Source organism: Coffea eugenioides, chromosome 2 (genome assembly GCF_003713205.1).
Source record: "Coffea eugenioides isolate CCC68of chromosome 2, Ceug_1.0, whole genome shotgun sequence".
Classification (NCBI taxonomy): Eukaryota; Viridiplantae; Streptophyta; class Magnoliopsida; order Gentianales; family Rubiaceae; genus Coffea; species Coffea eugenioides.
Genome location: NC_040036.1, coordinates 24,929,470 through 24,949,331, shown reverse-complemented (window position 1 = coordinate 24,949,331; position 19,862 = coordinate 24,929,470). Strand labels below are relative to the sequence as shown.

Here is a 19,862-nt window from a genome sequence, read left to right as displayed (position 1 = left end):
CACCTCAATAACTCAATTTTATTCTGGAAAACAAATAAAGTGTTCAGATACTGATTAATTTGTACAACTCACTTCATTTCTTTTTTCAAATCTTTTCATTTTAAGTTATGTTTTCGATAAAAAAAAAAAAGGGTTGATATTATGAATTCCCAATTTTGTAAGAATCATATACTCAAGCATGGCTTTATATCCGGAATATAACCACTGATGAGAAGTGAAAAGGTCGTGGTAGAGGGTGCATATAGATTTATCAGTAGGTTTGATATCATCAATTCATTCCGATTTCCCAAAATGGTTGTTTCTATCCACAAATAAGCAAATGAATAAATGACTGTTTTGTAATATTATTGGCATCTGATTGAGGGTGATAGTTCCTATAGAGAAGATAAATAATCATGTAAATCTTTTTTTTTTTTTTTGGGTAATTACATGGATATAAGTGGATAGGTTCCCATTTTCCAGTAAGTAATTCGAATCCAATTTCGTGTCAAGCCATCAAGTATCGACCGACCTTTCATTTTTTGCGGTGTCTATTTTTATAAACAGCAATTGTCAGACAATGTCCAGATTTGATGATCAATCAATTACTAGTAACATTATATACCCTGGGAGTGCTAAGTTGGATTTGTCCATTTTCTTGCCAGATTACTGTAGGACATGTCGATCGTCTCTTTCCATGTTAAGGGGTCCGCTTTTCATATAAAGCTAAAAATGAAAATAGACTTGTCCGTCGTTTTGATGGTTGAACTGCAAAATCTGCATAAATAAAGGTAGAAGAAGGGAGGGGCTGAAGGGCAAACGCAATTTACTATGTATACGGCTTTTACTTTTTGGATTATTCTTTTCAATAGTACTGTCGGTCGGTGTGTATGAAAGATTAATCTTTTTGCTTTTATTCAAAAATTATATGAGTTCCACATCCCAATAAGTGCATGTGCTTAAGTATAAAATGAAGGTTAATGTTCCTTAATATCTAAAATTAGGGTTAATTTCACTTTGCATTCTTTCTATTATACCTAAATTTACACTTTGATCCCTCCCTAAAATTCAAAGTGGGAACATTAAATAGTTCCTAAAGTATCAAATTTGTTCCACTTTAGGGTCTGTTTGATAACATAAAAAAGTGTTGAATCTGAATTTTTTCAGACATTCAGATGTTTTGAGTGTTTGATAAATGAAAATCTATTTGCTGAACTTGTTAAGCAGTGTTGAACCTGTGTGTATTTTTTTCAGCACAAGAATCCTAACTGAATGCTTAATTCTGATAAGAATCAATAGAATTACTTCAACTACCTTATCTTATCTACCAAATCTACCATTGTTTGTTAATTATGTTCAAAATTCTTATCTAATTAAACAACCTAATATTCTCTATTTGACGATTTTTAGTTTCTCTTTTCTCCCTTTTTAATGACTTTCACATGTTCTCCATACTCCTCATATAATATATTTCATCTTTTATATTAATTTGATTTAAAAATAAATATTATCATTTTCATACCTAACAATTTTAAACTAATTAAATAATAGATTCTATTTCTTTTTTGAATGAAAGGATATAAGGACAAAATTGTGAAATTAAACTTATTAAGCATTCAGCTATAAATATTCATCAAACAGTATAAATAGGTTTAGTATTAAAATTTAGACACTCATATATTGTTTTCAGTGCTTAAAATTCAGCAAATTAATTGTTTCAGTGTTCAGATTTCAAATTTCAGATTTCAGAATTCAGACTTCAGAATTCAGATTCAGTTTTATCAAACGGAACCTTAATCCTTAACATATAAAATTTATTTCATTTTAATCCCTCAAGTATAAATTTTATCCCACTTTCCTCCCCTCGTTTAAGCTGAGGGATCAAATTGGGAATCCGTGGTATAGTTGAAGGATGCGAACCGGAACTAATCAAACCTCTAAAATGAAGCTGTAGTTAACTTTGTCAAAGAGATTGATTTCTTGAAAACTTCTTGTATATTTCAAAAATCGCATTTAACAACCGCAAAAGTTGGTGCTGAATTATGTACATTCCCATGAATGTAGCTTCAAGCGAGCATTGAAGAAGAATCTGGAAACAGCAGACAAGAATGTTAGCGGTGCAAAAATGGAGTGATTGCATTTGCATCTATGGCCAGTGTGTCAACATCTAGTTGAGGTAATAATAGGAATCACGGGATTCCTGCCTCCAGTCAAATGTCAGTTTGTGTCACAAACGTACAATATGCCCTCTGAGAGTTACCATATTGATTGTTTCTCTCTGTGAGTCTTTCTCTCTGTGTGTGTGATAGAGTGTGTGTGTTCTTGAGGGGATGAGATGGACGGGTAGAGTAGGACACAACTAGATAGGTAAGGTGGGGTTAGTTTACAACTTTATATATGTGGAAGTGGTGGCCAAGGAAGTAGGGAAGCGAGATGCATGCTAGAAAACAAGAAGTAAGATGGATGGACAGACAGTTGAAGGAAGAAGAAGTGGTACCCCAAAATTTTCTGCAACTGTATACATGTTGCTGATCCTTGTCCTACAGATAGAGAGGTTGAGTTGTTGATGGTGTTGGTAGTATAGTAACTCCAAACCTCATTCATCTTCCTTCAACAAACATAACAATAAATTTGACAAGTCTGACAGTCCACACAAGATCCAGTCAGAGAGTCAAAGAATCGACTCCATTAATGAGGAATGAGGACAGACAGACCATTGAACAATATTAATCATACATACATACATACAACATAATGAATTTATTGTAACGGTGGTGTTGGTCCTCCACCCCTCCTCCTCCTCCATGTTCATTGTTCATTGTTCGTTGTTCAATTCAATAATAAGGTTGGTCTATGTCACAAACCGACCCCCGCCGCTGTCATTTATGTATGTGCTTTCTTGCGTCCTCGTTTTTGTCCTTGTTGATATGTATATATTTTTGGTTAATCGTAAGAGTTGCCCATTAAGAGAGATTGCCATTAGAAGTAGGCAGATTCTATTAAAGAATTCGTGTTCAAGTCTATTAAAGAATTCGTGTTCAAGTTAAGAGGGCGTTTGGATTTTGAGTTTTCATGAAAAAAACTTTTTAAAAATATATTTATGATATATTTTTCAATTATTTTTTTTTAATTTCATATACATTACATCGTTACAGTATATTTATTTTTACAAAAATTCCAAAAAATTGTAATTCAAACTGAGTGTAAGATTCTCCAGAAACAAAACAAAACAAAAAATTGATCGCAGGAAAAGGTCAAGGGATAGCGATTACGGGGCAGCTTTTTGGTCACATACATAACATAACTTTGGCAACAAGAATATGGTAATTCTCGAACTTGGTGATGTGTAGTATCAATGTACCACCCAAAACTGAAGTAGACAAAACAATTTAGGTCATGTACACATTTGGCTTGGATGCTTTAGGTGATCATGACAGTGTAAAGATACAAAAGTCTCCTCGCTCAAAAACCATACTTAACTATATATTTCAATGATTATAAAATCCCACGAATAAGAGGCCTATCCTGGAATCCTATGATTAATTACGTCCATACTTTATTTAATATGTTCAAAGTTCATCAAAACTTATGGTTAATCATGAGGTAAACTGTACATTTTTAAAGTCTAAAGTGGTATTAACCTATACCTCTCCTCACTTCGAAATTCATCTTTGGCTTTTTCAACATAAAAATCACCAAGTATGTCATTGGTTTGGCAGCCCAGTAATTAAGTTGAATGCCTGCTTCGCGATAGAGCAGGTTAATTAGAATTCAAACTTACCGCTTCCAAGAAGTAAAAGCAAATCCTAGAACCATAATATATAGCTACATTCCAGTTCATGATACATATTTGGAAAGTTCATAAAATTTATAAGTAAGTTCCTTTGAGTCGTGCATTGGCTTTAACATATATAGCTATCCACCAGGATTCTGATAAAATTTAGTTGACCTCCATTTATTTGGCTGGTGCACATTAATTTTTGGCTTCATGATACTGCAAGACTATCAAGTTTCCATGGAGCTTTCTCAATCTAACTCGTCTGTTTGATTTGTAATGGTTGGAAATGCATAGTTTGAGAGTTGAAACTTATCCCTCGATAGTGAACTCTATAGCACGTAAGTGAAGCTTAAAGATACTTGGCCGGTAAGTTGGCAACTTGTGTTGTATATGCGCATGCAATCAATACGTCCAACTAAATTTGAGAATGATGGCAAATCAATTACTATGCTCATCATTGTCTTGATTGCAAATAGGGTAGATATCACCACAGTGAGCATCATAAAATATCATAAAAATCAGCCAATATTATGCATGGATTTGCTACTCTTAAACGATTTTTCTAATTAAATTTTTGTGTAGTAGGGAAAGGTTGAGATTTAAGAAGTGGGAGGGAGAAGGAGAATTTAAACTCAAAACTCCCAAATCTTGGATTCTCAACCTTAACCACTTCTTGATTAATTAATTTGTTCATTTCTTATTATAAATAAGGACCTTCATATACTATTCATTTATGCACAAAGTGAAATACACTAAACCCCCTTAACTTTGCTCACAGTTGCACTTCACCCTCTTGAACTCATTAAATAAATATTTTGTCCCCCCACCTTGATGTTTTAGAACAAAAGTGCCCTTTCTCACTCTATTATTTTTATATTTCTTTTTCTCCTTTTTTTTCTCTTTACTTTCTTCTCTTTGCCATTATTATCTATATGTTATTTTTAATCTTTTTTATTTTTTTCTAGCAAAATGAGATGAAACTTAAGTAGTAAGGAAGCAGGGATTTGAACTTAAGACCTTTAAGTCTTGAAGTTTCAACTTTAGCTACTAAAACAAATTAAAGCTTCTTTGACATATTATTTTTAATCTTCTTAAACTTATTATTTATTTATTTTTAACTTTTAACTTTTTGTTATTAAAAGTAATAAAAATTTCAAAGTCTATGCTATAAAAAAGTATATTTTAGCTACGCACATAAAATATTTCATATATACATCTAGAATTTAAAATAAATCAATTCTTTATAGCTAAATTAACAAATAAGGCGATCATAACCTTCACTCAAATTCCCTTATCTTTCTCCCTACTTTAATTGAGTATGCTTTATTAAAAAAATAAAAATACTTGTTACTTTGTTTATTTGGTATATGCTTTAAATATTAAGTAATTAATGTTTTTAGTTTACGAATATCTATTTAAATAGATTAATTGCTAGTTATTTGTGCTTTTAGTTATGTAGTCATATAATATTTTCTCATCCTATATTGTTTGTAACGAATTGTGTAAACAAATAAAAACATTAAAACAAGAATGAAATCATGAGAAAAGAAAATTTCAATATTACAAGAAGTATCAATTAGTAATAGTAATAGGAAAATAAAGAAAATAGTGACACGAGAGAAATGAAAAACGAAAAAATTTAAAAGGAAAAGAGGTAGTAGAAAAGGAAAAACAAAGGAATGAATAAATAAGACGAAAAACAAATAATATACCAAGGGCACTTTTCTCCTAAAATATCAAGCAGGGGGTTGAAGCGCCTATTTAATAAGTTCAGGGGGCAAAGTGCAACTGGAGACAAAGTTCAAGGAAATTTAATGCATTTAATCCTTTATGCAATCAATGGGATCGGCCTAGTAGCCAAGAGAACTCTCAGAGTTTTTCCCACTGTTAGATTCAGAATTCAAATTCTGTGTCAAATAATTGGGGGTAAGAAGAATATGGGGAGGAGTGCAAGGGTTGAAAAAAAAAAAAACCTTTATCCATATTCAACATTACCATAAAGGCAAACTTTTGGTTCCTGTATTATAAATCTTTTTCCCAATTACCCTAATTAATGCAACTGTCGACCTAAACAAAATATGGTTTCATTACTTATGGTGAAAAAGTTGACATGTTCACTATCCCCAAAGATCATATAATGAAATGTACATACTACATATTTTCCTTATGTTTTTGTTTCAGATGAGTTAATTAATTTGGGCACAATAATTCATATTGAGAAGTATGTCGAAACGTGAGAAGACCGTAGTGGATGAGGAGAGAGTGGGGAAGAAAAACAAACAAATTAAACAAACTGGAAGGATATCTGGAGGAAAATAAAAAAATCTATTCATCATAATACATACAGTTCTACGTAGTTCAGAGAAACAGGTTACACACGGATGTTGATAAGAAGAAAATTTTGACTAGAATTGTCAAGCTTTGACAAGTTGCTTCTGACAGGTCACCTCCATTCAACAGCATATTCAATACTATCCACAGAATACGTGCATATTAAGCAAAATACAACTATATTTGTTTTAGAATATTGCACCACCATTTGCGTAGGAGATATGGAATTGTCCGTATTCTAATTCAGAAATTAATTGAGGTACTGCGCTCGTGCAAGTTAACAGTTGGGATGGAGACAAAAAATCAATGGAAAGAGAGAGACAGAACAGGAAAAGCTTTGTTTTGGCTTTACATGTCGGCCAATTAAATCAGAATAAATTTCAAGAAATGGTGAAGGCGGTGTTTAGGTGAAGAGAGAAAATTAGCAGTCGAGTCGGGAGAATTTGATGAGACATTATTGTGTTTTTGTTTATGTTTGAGTGAGATGGATAACTTCCACTTGGAGAAAATGACAAAGGGAGATTTTGATTTCCTTAGCCTTTGTTCAATGAATTAAAACCATTGACAAAGAAAACTGGAGATGAATTATGTCAGATAGCGAAATGCTACAGTGACACATACAGCATTGTAAAAGTTTTCATACTAATAAGGTACAAATTATTATTAACGTATAAAAGGTGTGAATTTAAAATAGAAGGGCCGGGGAAGAACGAGAGCCCGTGAACTCGCTTTAACTTCATATAATTTTGTCAAGGTCGTCTCATGTTAATCTTTCCAGGTTTTGAAGTACAATCTTCGCTTAATTCTACGTTTTCATATCTTTGAACTATTGTGTGTGGTAGAGATAGCAAAATGGGCGGGATTTGCTTGGGTTTGAGATGGAACCAAGTCATATGGATTTAGACCCAATCTTACCCATATGTGTTTTGGAACTAACTTGGGCGGGATCACTTTGGGATGGTTTAAATTGATCCTCCCAATGCCCAAATCTATTTTCTACATGTTTTTTTTTTCCTTTAATTCATTTTTTATTTTTTATATAATTTTAATATTTTTAATTTATTAAATTTCTTTTAGTTTTATTAAATAAACATGCAAGTGCTTTATACTCAGGATTCCCACCAAAAATTGGATTAACAAATAAAGGAAAAGATAGATATACAGCCATATTCCAACATATATCAAGATGGCCAAGGTATTTAAGGTGTTGAATATTTATTCTCATCATTGTCCAAGGATGACAGGTCTAAACTGATTGAAATGTTGAAAATTCTTGTGGATAATGACTAGGAAGACTACTAGATTATATTCGCTGGTATGACAATAAAAATTGTTAAAGATAATTTTTGAATCTAAGACTCCGTTTGGATTGGCTATTTTTTCAAACAATAAGTTTTTCAAATACAATGTTACAGTAATGTATAATAACTCAAAAAACATCCCATCCATATTAGTATATCAAATATTTCCAAAAAAATTTATAGTAAAAATTTTTTATATACACTGCTACAATAAAATATTTCAAAAACACCCCCAAAAAATAGTTAATCCAAACGGAGCCCTTGCTATTTGAGCCCAATGGGTACCCAAGTATTTCCCAAAATTTCCCATCAATTAATGGGTACAATTGGGATTTGTCCCATTTTAAACCCACTATTAAATTCCAGTACCCATCCCGCCCAAAGTCCCCATGGGCATGGGTAGCCCATTGGGACTTGGGACAAATTGCCACCTCTAGTGTGTGGTTAGGTATTTTGAGTGAGCAAAATCAATAGATACACAATATTGAGAACAAAGAAACTCAACCAGAATTTGTTATACTTTTTTTGTTTCTTGACATGCATTAATTCCCTTAACTTTTTCTCTTCTAAGAAAAATAGAGACCAATATACAATATATATATATATATATATATATATATATGTATATACATATATATATATGTATATATATGTATATACATATATATATATATATGTATATACATACGCGCGCACGCGCACACACATGCAAAGGTCGTTCTTCATGTTGTTTATTTTTTTTGGTCTCAAAACTTTGGATTTTAAATCTATGGGCAATTAGAAAAAGAAGCTGTATTGACCTATGTGATTATTGATTCATTGCACGTATGCAATCAACGACAAATTAAGAGGCCGGCAAAGCATTTGTTTGTTTTCTGCTGGCAAAGTCTATGAGGTCCAAAACTTTGCGACAGTTGTATAATTGGCTTATCATCCTGGAGAAACAAACGACCAGATAAAGTTTTTGCATCATTTCCCAGAAGTCTATTATGAATGACAATTGACATAATATCTGAGCACCATTTCAAGATTGCTGCCAACCTAATAAACGTTCAAATAAGTACTTTTTAGATTTACTTTTTCGAAGATTTAGCACCACACAAACTTGATTGTAATTAAAGTTAAAAGTGACTACTAGAAGGAATGTGTGGTTACTTTTTTGGGCTTGCTGCTTAGCCATGGCTAAATGATTGATAATGAGTCATGCAATGAACAGCGACAGAAAATGTCGAAGATTGGTCGGACGGCTTACAACCAGCCGTGCCCTAGTCCCGTGGTCGGTGATTGACAACAAAACAACCTCAACCTGTCCCTCTACGTCTCCATCTCATTCTTGCCATTTCTGGGATTTTTTTCAGTTTTAATGCTTCAAAAAGATTCTTGTTATTAGTTATTTCCGATGACCGCAATCGTTGGATTATCACCCCTGTGGAAACGCAATTTATTTTTTGGCCTGAAAAAAAAAAAGGAAAGTTTAGAAAGAACAGAAGATAACAACCTCATTTTAAGGCCAAGATAAGTTACCGGCACACTTTTTAATGACTTATAGTGATTTTTACAGATCATCTGTTCGATGAGAGACCTGATATTTTTTTTTCAAGTCAAAATGAACGAGTCTTATCAGTTGATCACCCAACCTCTATTGGCCCATTCAAATGAACTATTTGCAAGGTTAATGCACATATATTACTAATTCAGCTTACAATAATGTTTTACGAAGATTTTGTCATAGTAAATTAAAAGAAAAAAATGGAGTCTGATGTTGCAAATGCAATTCTAGTAACTCTTTTTAAGTTTTACGTAGTAAATGTTGAGTATGAAATACGAGCAGAAACATCCAGCAGCTATCGACTTTAACTGGTACTACTTCAAACATGTTCCTGATGTATAGTGTATACGAGCTGCATTAAATAAAAGATTGTGCAGATGTTACAGGACATGCATCAATTTGCATAAAAATCCTCCACTGCCCAGTTCCCAGGCACATTCAACAGACTCTTCACGACTGCTCATTGAGGCATGATCTATCTATCTATCCCGGCCCTCCGTCCCTCTCTAGAAGCATACTTTGTCTAAGATGGCATTGGCATCCACAAGTATTGATGCAAGAGGGCAGGTTGACGACCGCCAGAATGGTCCAGGCCACGAGAATTTTGTGGGATAATAATGCCACCCCTTTACTGTTAACTCATTGACGATGGCCCCAGTACTCCAGGGTGGCCCAATTTTCTCAGAAGATCTGAAAGCAGCCACTTCTTTAATTTCATTGAGCACATGAATTTCCAGTCATCCTTCTCTTTCCCTTTTAACTTAGTCGACTTTTTTTTTTTCTTTCTTTCTTTCTTTTTAGCGGAGGACGAGGTCGGTAACATGGGAAACACCAAAAGTGAACATTTACTAAAGCTTGTTCAGCAACTTCCCTGCCCGTGAAGGATACCTAAGCATGATCTCCACAATTTGCAGTTGGTTTAAATGTTCTTCCAGTTATTTTCCTTCTGTTTTTGTTTTCTTTTTTGAGCTCGATCGGGATAAAATTTTAGCTTATACGTTTTACTGCATTTCTGCACATTGCGAGAAGAGCCTGAAAAAGTGTGCATCAGCATTGGCAGCAAGTATTTGGCAAGATGGCCTCTCTGACTTTTTAGAAAGAAACTATTGATGAGTGGAGGAGGGTTCTTCTATTTTGTGTTCTCGTATATAAGAGGTCGTTAGGTTTGATTTAATTTTGTGAGAACAAGTTCAAATTCTAATTGCTAAAGTGAGTTATAATGTTAGAATTTTATTGTGAGCCCTATATACTGTGACAATAAAAAAAAACCAAAAGTTAAAAAGGGAGCGTACTGGTCTAGCAACCCCTTGAACAATTGCATCTTTCATGGGCAGAATGTTATTTAGAAATATAGCTAACATTAGTAGTGGTTTGAATTATTCAAGAGGCATTTAAATTTACGATTCACCAATTATCAAAATACATTTTAAACACTATATTAATGTATGATTTATAAATTTAAACGTCTTCTAGCTAATCTAAACAATTCGAGAGATTTGAAAGGATTTTAAATCTCTCGTCAAATCCTTCAATCCAATTGCAATCCGAGAGCATTCGTAGGGAAAAGATTTTAAAATCCAATTATTGCTAAATTGTAAAGCAGCTGGTGGTTTGAGACATAAAATGTCACAGTTCAAATGTAGCAAACCAGATTTTTTTTTTTTTTTTGTCAAAGGCGTCGGAGTGAAAAAACTAGGGGCGGAGCCAGTATTGAGTTGAGGTTGGGAATTTCTCCTTCAACCCTTCAACTTTGATAAAATTGTTATATAAGATTAAAATGTTTGAAAATTTTTAAGTTGCTCTTTTTTCGCACCCTCTAAAATTTTTTAAAATTCTCCTTTTCATCTCCAGTGCTCCTCTTAAAATTTTTTGGGATTTTCTTTCTCAACCAAATTGCCCCCCTAAAATGTTTGAAAATTTCTTTCTTATCTATATTGCCCCGCTAATAATTAAAAATTCATAGCTCATAAGCTTCCCTACAGTATTGGATCTAAGTAAGTCCAAGAATAAGCTCTCCACAGTAGAAATTTATTTACTATAAGAAAAATAGAAAAGATATTTTTAACATAGATGCGTTTTGATGGTAAATCTATATATTATTACAACATTTTGTGATATCGAAAATTGAGTTTTCTAACTCTAGGGTCCTAGTTCTACCACTGAAAATTCCATTCCATGAATGAGAGATGTTAAAACCTTCTTTCATATATATATATTTTTTTTTTTTTTTGAAAAAATTTGCAGTATTTGGCAAAGTTTTGGGCACCTTATGGCGGCTATATGCTTTACTTTCCATTGCTTTTAGTGACAGCAGGAGCAGGTACAGGCTATCAAATCCAAAGAACTTGTCAAATTGGTAAAATCCATGGTTGAGAAGTGGAATTATTAATCCACTATACTATACTGGATGGTAATCATTTTGGCTAATAATTAATCCACTATACTCCAGTTCCTGTCCCCGACCATTTACCTAGGATCCAAATGTGGATTTATAAGTCAATGTGCTTTCACAAAGACATCAATCGATCACCTCACACAATCAATTATTTAGGATGGAGAAATATACATTGAGGGATTGAAAATAATTGTGGTTTATGAAATTAAAGTCTGCATTACAAGAATTGGTCAAGAAACGAGACAGTTAACATGTGCTGTGCTAGAAATTTTCTTCTCTTTTTTTTTGGGCAGCTATAAAAAAGCTATTTGAAATAGAGAGAAAAAGTAAAATTCTGGACCAACATGCATGCATATTAGTGCCATACAGCAGCCTAGCAGATATTGTGCATGGTCCACTCTATGTCTAGGACCCTTTCCACCGAACCTAATAATGCAAGTATATATTAACAAATTAAATTCAACTTTAATGTCAACGAAAAGGAGGACAAGGTATAAAAAATGAAACTGAAATATTAGAAAATTTCCAACAGGAATATTGCAAGCAAAGTCCGAGTATGAAGCTATTGGACTAGCTAGGCCAACAAATCAAAAGTAATTAAGGATGACAAAAAGAGAATTTAACAAAAATACAAAAAATTTCTTGAGCAGTTCTCCATTAATTTATTATTTTTTTTTTTTTTAGTCCAAGAGAGATTCTAAGATCTTACAAGAAGAAAGGAGAAATGGAGAATTAAACCAGTAATCTCACAATCAACAGGCTAATGCCTCTATTAGTTACGCTAGATCTCGTCTATTTTATACGGGATGTTCTACATGAAGTCAAAGGCTTTCAGCACAAACAACTAGTAGCTAGTAAGCACATTCTGGAGTGAAATGATTGTTCTTGTTGCTACAAACTAACTTATGCAACACACAATTAAGCTAAGAAGATACAAGTAATCAGGTGATATGCATCAGGAAACTGCTAGATTTGACATCTTTTGGTCCAACTTAATCCGCTAGCTAAATGATAAACCAGATATATATATATACATATATATATGTGCAAACTAATTAGAAAAAGTAGTCTAGCTACCAATCTTCTATTTGAAGGCACTATAACATTCCATTTTAGTTAATAGCTACCGGTAATCTATAATTCAGTGATGTAATCAACCAATTGCGTAGTGAATCTTGATATTATATGTTTTGTTGCATGATTTGCCTCAATAAGTAACATGTGTATGTATAATCTGGCCTCGTGGGAGCACACTTGTCCTGTCCCCATGATTTTGCTTGTGTTGGAATGAACACAAGTCACAGTTTATTATATATGTTGCAACCACTCACAATTGAAAATGATACTTAGATTATTAATGCAGTTATGAACACACATGAATTGCTTGATACTTCCTTTTTTCTCTTTTAAAATTTACTGTACTGGTTAGAACTAAAGATACCATATTTAGAGTATATAAAAAGTGAATTCTCATATTTAGAGTTTCCAGTAAATTAAGGAAGGAGACCCCATTCTCATCGTCATGACAGAAGAATGCAACCTTTATATATATATATGCAAGAAGAAGAATGTAAGCTTGATAGGAGAATGTAATTAAGCTTGATATGAATCCGAGTAAGTAGAACGTAATACACCAGGGAAAAATTAGTATTACTGGCAGCTAGGGCCAATTGGGCGGTTTATAATATGGGTCCCAAGAAAATGATTGGTGCATAAAATGTCTAATTAGACACGTCCATTACCTTCTATAATTGTAATTAAAAGTCAATAGCTCGAAGTATTTTATATGAAGTGGTTAAAATTATGAGCCTAATCTTCACCATACTCGGGTTTCTTTCCAAAGAACATCACCTAATTTGTAATCGAACAAAATCTGCTTGGGATTGCTTTCTAGTTGGATGGACAAGACTCTCATCATCAAGTCAACGACTTTTAGGTTTCTTTTCTCAGCTTCTACTTCTGTCTAGTTTATCTTAGTTCATCCCCAGCTAGATCGAGGATATTGTTTTTTTTTTCTCCATGCACGAACCATGGAAAACAGAACTCACATACTGGCATCTAGATTGGTTTATAATAATATTATAGTATCATGGTCATGAAGAGAATCGTCTGACAAGGGAAGTCACTTTCACTGGAAATTCTTTGTGGAACCATGTGAAATATTATCTTGTTTATTAATCATAATGAGGTAATCATCAAGATTCAAGAGAAGCAAAATTATCGGGGAGTCAAGGGATATTTCTGGAGCTTCTGGATCTTTTCTTGCCGCCCTTTTGAATCAAAGGAAGAGACAGAAACTTGCGTACATCATTCATTAAAAGTGGGTAGCAAACCGAACAGAAATATATAAAATCATGGGTGATTGATAAAGATGGAGAGGATAGCTAGGGTGGTGGGAAGGTATAGCTTTTCTAGGATTCCTGTGGCCGGAAGTCAATTTCTCTACTTCTCTAATGAGACAGGGCTTGGCTTTTTGGCATAAAACCACAAACATTGGCACATCATGAAAGCTAATAGTGATTGGATGATGGATGATATTCTGTGTATCAAGAAATTTAGCCAACAGTGATTGGATGTTGGCCGGCAATGTCTGTTGCTTTTGCCTTTGTTATATATGGTTTTTTGGAGGAAGTAAAAGTAAGGAAAAAGCAAAAATGTGTGTTTATGATGAACTGAGATTGGATGATGATGATGATGGGATAAAATCGAAGTCTTTTCTCAAATTGTCTTCGACCAACATTGTCGTTTCCCTTTACTTTTAGAAACGCAAAAAGGTTCAAATTAACTGAATTGTGGAGATTAATTGGTTGACAAAGTTATAAACAAATAATGTAGCAATAATAATGTATAGAGACCAAAAGTTTGAAATCTGAAAAAGATGTGAAATGAAATACAAACAAATTGAGAGAAAGCTCTAGTTATTGTCACGATGGAAGAGAGTGGTCACGGGGTTCTCTTGACTATGGCAGTCAGTCCCACACAAATGCGCACACACACGCACTAGACTCCAGCCCATTCCATCCCATCCCATCCCCACCCCTCCCCTCCCCTCCACTCGATATATATATATACACACACACAGGTATCTACGTACATATATATATATATATGCATTACTTTGGCTGCAGCAATTCGTTTATCTAAAAATCCTACAAAACCACCACCGCTACAGGCTGCACATCTAATCTAACTACTTTCATCTTTTAGCTGCACTATATATATATGTTACTAATACAGTCCAAGTACATACTAAGTGAATGAATTCTTCTGCGGAACTGCTTTTCTATTGTGTTGTGACATCAAGCCCACCTAATACCTGAAGTAATCAAGAAAACAGGCTTGAAGATTTGATTCTGAAGTATGCATGTCAAAAGGTGACCACACATGAAATGCTGTCCATTTTTTGAGTACGTACAAGCAATTGGAAGTGCAATTGCATATGCAGTTAATTATGTACTACGTACTCACAGTGTATACATTATAATGACTGGATCCATAAAATGTATATTAACGATTATAGCACTGGACTGCTACTCGCAACCATGTGTACATGTAAATTTGTTAGCCAAATAAACTCTTTTCATGGTTTTACGAAGAAAGTTATCAATACAAAAGCATATCCAAAAGCTAACAGCCCAAATATTGGAAATTATTTATTAGGGTACTGTAATCAAAATTAAAATTTGTATCATGAAATTATCATCTAATTTATCACAAGCATAATGTTATCATGCATGTTCATTGAATCCATTTAATTTGAGGACCTTATTCCATGTATACACTTGTTCTTCTCCAAAAGTAATTAGGATCTAGTTAGCAAAATCAAAACCTAACATCATACTATTTTTTCTTTTTTGTCAACACAACCTAACATCATACTAGCTATCTATTCTATTTATTACAAATCGTACTGTTTGATACTAGACAGCATGCTATTTCATCCATGAGCACGGGAAAAAGAAGAAGAAGAAGAAGAAAATAAGAGACATAATAAACACATAGGTAATGTCGTCCAAACTAAATAAACCCTACTTTCATTTGAATACAGAGAGTGTAATTGTACACGTGAAAAGAGTAACTGTAGTATGATGTTTCTAGTTGATAAACCATCCACTCTGGCATAATTTTCAAGTCCTTACCATCTTACAAGCTTGGAGAGAGAGCGTGAGAGGAGTTAGGACCAATATCGCATCCCACGTTTGTTTGGTACACTAGAATAGTGTACATAAAGTATAGATAAAGCTACATTCATAGTGCATACTCGCATAGCTGGTGGATATTCTCTGGGATACCTTATCGTTAGCCATCGGGACATACAAAACAGAAGCAAAATGTCGACTTTAAAAAAAACTGCTGTATAAGTTGGTTGGATCTATAATATAGCTATTTGTCTGATTGATATACATAAATGTGTTGGATTAAACATGAAAATTCAGGAGATTGAAACATAATTGTGTGGATTATGAAGCATTGGAAAGGCTATATGGTTGATTTTAATTAAACCTTGGAATTAAACATGTCATGCATGAAATTAAATTGATCCCTTCTACGACTCAAAAGTGTATAACAATAAGAGCAATGATTTTTGCAGCATTTGAAGTAACAGCGCGGGACTGACTTGAACTGGGAGGCTTTGTGCTAGTACATTTTTGGGCGCTTCTGAATTTAGCCATCCTTGAGGGGTGCATACGAGATTAAAAGATCAAAATTAGATGCAAGGGAATAGAGTTTCTTTTCTTACTTGTTGACTATCTTAATTAGGAATGGATGTGAATATATTAGTTTTGATAGTTAGACCTGTCTTTTTGACATCTTTCTCAAGATCTGGATCTTTCAAAGTTATCCTTCACAGTGATCACTTGGGATTGGATACTAAATTGAAAATTCTCCCAAATGATCAAACCATTCCACCCTCTCTGACACGTTTTATCACATAACATAAATGTGTAAAACCACAATGAAAAAAAAAAATTCAAATCCTTTCACCTTTTGTCAGTATCAAAAGCAGTAAAAGAACAGGTAAACTATGTGAAATTATTAAATTTCGTCCAGAACTTTATGATCTTACGAAGTTTCCACTATCGAATTCTTTGATCAATCCTACAATATACTTTTACAGGTTGCAAGCTAGCCTTGGCCTAATTTATGGTACAGCATCTTAACTGCTGCTAGGTATGCGAGTTTAATTAGTTCTTACATATTTATGAACTTTTGAGTTATTCTGGCAACGGCATTTAATTAAAGAAAAATTCAAAGAATAGGATATAGGTTGTATAAATGTTTACAAACACGCACACGTACCAATATGTATAACATATACTTGTTGAGTTCTTATAGTGAGGGGTTATTTAACGAATTTGGGATTTGAAGTGCTAGGGCAAATCACCATATGAAGGAAGTTACAGAGGAAGAGAAACCAAAAAGGTGCGTCACTATACACTTTTTAGATTTTTCTACAGGTCAAATCCTTGCACCTGTATCTTTATGTGTAGTTTGGTGGTAACTTGATATGCTGCTTGCAACTTTAGAATGGCAAGGGGAATCAAACTCTCAAACTCTTGGGGAGTGTTGAAGAGTTCCTTACCACTTGAAATTGCCCCAAATTGGCTGCTTTAGCTTAGCTTCAAAAGGTGATATTGGCGGCAATAGTGATCATAGAGCGCTTGAGAGTGAACAATGAGAATTTGTAGGATTTGGTTAAGTTAAAAAAGCAGAATTTTTTTTGGGGGGAATTTTACCTAAAGATCAAGAAAAGAAGTTACACAAATGACCAGAATTTATGGTTGAACAAAGAAAGCTCCAAACCCACCGCTAAGAGGGCTGTGGCCACCCTGTCCTCTTTCTGTGATGTCCTTTTCTCACCTTAAACACCTTAACGTAACATCTTATATTGTAGGGCCTGGAAGCTATGTAGATCTTTCTATTAACCGCACCAATCTCTCCTTTCTATTTCCTTCTTCTCTTCTTCTATCTAGAGAGATACAATTACAATTATACACTGACCAAGACTACACTCTTTCAAGTCTTTTTAACTTCATGTGTACTAAATTTTTCAAGTTTTTAACCTCTCTCTCTCTTTATCTTCCTGTCCACAGTTTGCACCACCCTCTTTCCTTGTCGTACAATAACTCCATTTACAACTTAGCTGCATAAGAGGCAATTATATATATAGCTGATGACCTCAATTACAAGTTAGTATCATTAATAGTTTATGGCAATTGCAGCCACCATGAGCCAAGAAAACAACAACAAAGATGAGCATGAGCATGATCATGATATGGTTATGCCGGGCTTCCGATTCCACCCTACTGAAGAGGAACTTATAGAGTTCTACCTTCGCCGTAAGGTCGAGGGCAAGCGTTTCAATGTCGAGCTCATCACTTTTCTTGATCTTTATCGCTACGACCCTTGGGAACTTCCTGGTACCATACTAACTTTTTCGTTGTTTCTTTTCTAGATCGAATCTTTGGCAGGTTTTTGCTTTTCAATCCCCACCCCACCACCCTTTTTTGTTCCTTTCATCTATATATGGCTACGAAATGATGATTTCACATAAAGTATACTGTCATGTGAAATCAGTGCGAGTAAGATTTTTTTTCCCCTTTGTTTTGACCCTACAGCTTTGGCAGCAATTGGAGAGAAGGAATGGTTTTTCTATGTGCCAAGAGATAGAAAATATAGAAATGGAGATCGGCCAAACCGAGTGACGACTTCAGGTTATTGGAAGGCTACAGGAGCTGATAGAATGATCCGAACAGAGAATTTCCGGTCAATTGGGCTGAAGAAGACCCTTGTTTTCTATTCCGGGAAAGCTCCAAAAGGCATCCGAACTAGCTGGATCATGAATGAATACCGTTTGCCACAGCATGAAACTGAGCGCCTGCAAAAGGTAGATTAGAGAGTCTTAAATCCTTAATTCATTGACTTCCAAAAAAAAAAAGAATCATGAATCTAAACTGCAAAATGGAGGAATCCTATTTGACTTTGCTTAAGTTCTTGATGAGGGTTTTCTTCAGTCTAGTTAATGCTTTAGATGTTCAAGTTACATTTTTACAGAATGGTTCACTCGGAAAATGATATCAGGGCAGTACCAGTAATTGATTTGCTTTTCCAAGTTCTGTTCTTGAAACCTAGTCTTACTGAGAAGTTAATCAAATCTCATCTTTGCAAAAGAACTCTTCGTTCTCTCTTCTGATAAAAAGTTTCGAGTTTTTGGCTTTTTCTTGAGGGTCTCAATTCGTACAACGGTGCAAGATGGCCCCCAAATGGGGCAAAAAGAAAATGAAAACACAACACCAACTGACAAATTAATGAGTTTCGAGTTTTGTTCTTATTTATTGAGTTCTTTAATATATATCACACAAAACATGCATGAAAATTTAAATTCACTACATTTTAATGTGCTTTGCCATAAATTTTCATGATAGGGCTCATAACTGCAATCCATGAAACAATGCTTTCAGGAACATCTTAATCTCTTCAATTTTATGTTACATCCAATTCAAACAAAATCCAAACATCTGATCATCTTTTCCAGGCTGAGATTTCGCTTTGCCGCGTCTACAAGAGAGCTGGAGTCGAAGACCATCCATCTCTCCCTCGTTCTCTCCCAACAAGAGCTTCATCATCAAGAGGAACGACTTCTTCATCAGCTAAGAAAAGCCAAGAAGCAACAAATCATGCTTCCATGGAAAGGTTCCAAGCTTTTGTTGGAAATCCTCAACAACTCGACGAGAAATTAAGCGAAACAAGTGGAAGTAGTTGCACTGATATTGGCACATCTCTCGGGCTTTCAAAGCACAACACCTTCATGTCTTTAGCTCCAATGACCACTACGCTTTCCGTTGGAGCTCCATCATCAGTTGTAGAAGATGATAGGGTTATGCTTCACCAACCAAAGCAACTATGTTCTACTACTTTAGCCCCTGACTGCACCACTATTTTCGCCGGATCTTCTTTCGTTCCAACAGTGAACACTACTCTCGATGATCTTCACAGATTAGTGAACTTTCAGCAAGCTTCAATGAGTCAGCACCAGCAGCAGTATCATAATAATCCGAACCATCCCTCACAATTCTCTTCTCTGCAGCCACAAGTACAACAGTCCTTAGCTCTTAACATGCTTCCGGGCCCTCTTCAGGCTGCCTTCACGGATAGATTGTGGGATTGGAACTCAATCAATGAGGCAAGCAAAGACTTCAACAACAGTCCATTCAAGTAACGAATAATCTGTGAAATTCGTCTACATACATTAATACATTTATTATGTGTATTTTTCTAATGTGGAGCTTCTTGATTTCCTGAAAATACTGTTTAGATTTCACAAATGGCTGATGGGGAGGAGGAGGAGTAGTAGTAGTAGTGGTAGTAGTATGATGTATCATCTTGTTAGATTTTCGGTTTAGCTGAATTATTGACTTGATCATTGTAAGAATTATGATCTACCATATGTTAGGTTTTTATTATCATGTGTAGTTGTGCCTAAAATTTTATAAGTCAAGAAAACCATTTGTCTTTTGGGGTTTGAAA

At 34.3% G+C, this 19,862-nt stretch overlaps 1 protein-coding gene across 1 annotated transcript; it reads left to right on the top strand.

Annotated features, from left to right (window-relative positions):
- Positions 1–17,348: 17,348 nt before the first annotated feature.
- Positions 17,349–19,862, top strand: LOC113761861 (NAC domain-containing protein 35). The gene is made up of 3 exons (XM_027305020.1): positions 17,349–17,755; positions 17,954–18,222; positions 18,871–19,862. The coding sequence occupies exons 1-3, from the start codon at positions 17,545–17,547 to the stop codon at positions 19,552–19,554; spliced, it is 1,164 nt and encodes a 387-aa protein (XP_027160821.1). The 5' UTR covers positions 17,349–17,544; the 3' UTR covers positions 19,555–19,862.

Excerpts from the sequence above, each read along its gene's own strand:
- LOC113761861 (XM_027305020.1), top strand. The coding sequence starts at position 17,545 with ATGGCAATTGCAGCCACCATGAGCCAAGAAAACAACAACAAAGATGAG. Across the intron at positions 17,756-17,953 it reads CGACCCTTGGGAACTTCCTG|CTTTGGCAGCAATTGGAGAG; the intron begins GTACCATACTAA and ends TTGACCCTACAG. Across the intron at positions 18,223-18,870 it reads AAACTGAGCGCCTGCAAAAG|GCTGAGATTTCGCTTTGCCG; the intron begins GTAGATTAGAGA and ends CATCTTTTCCAG.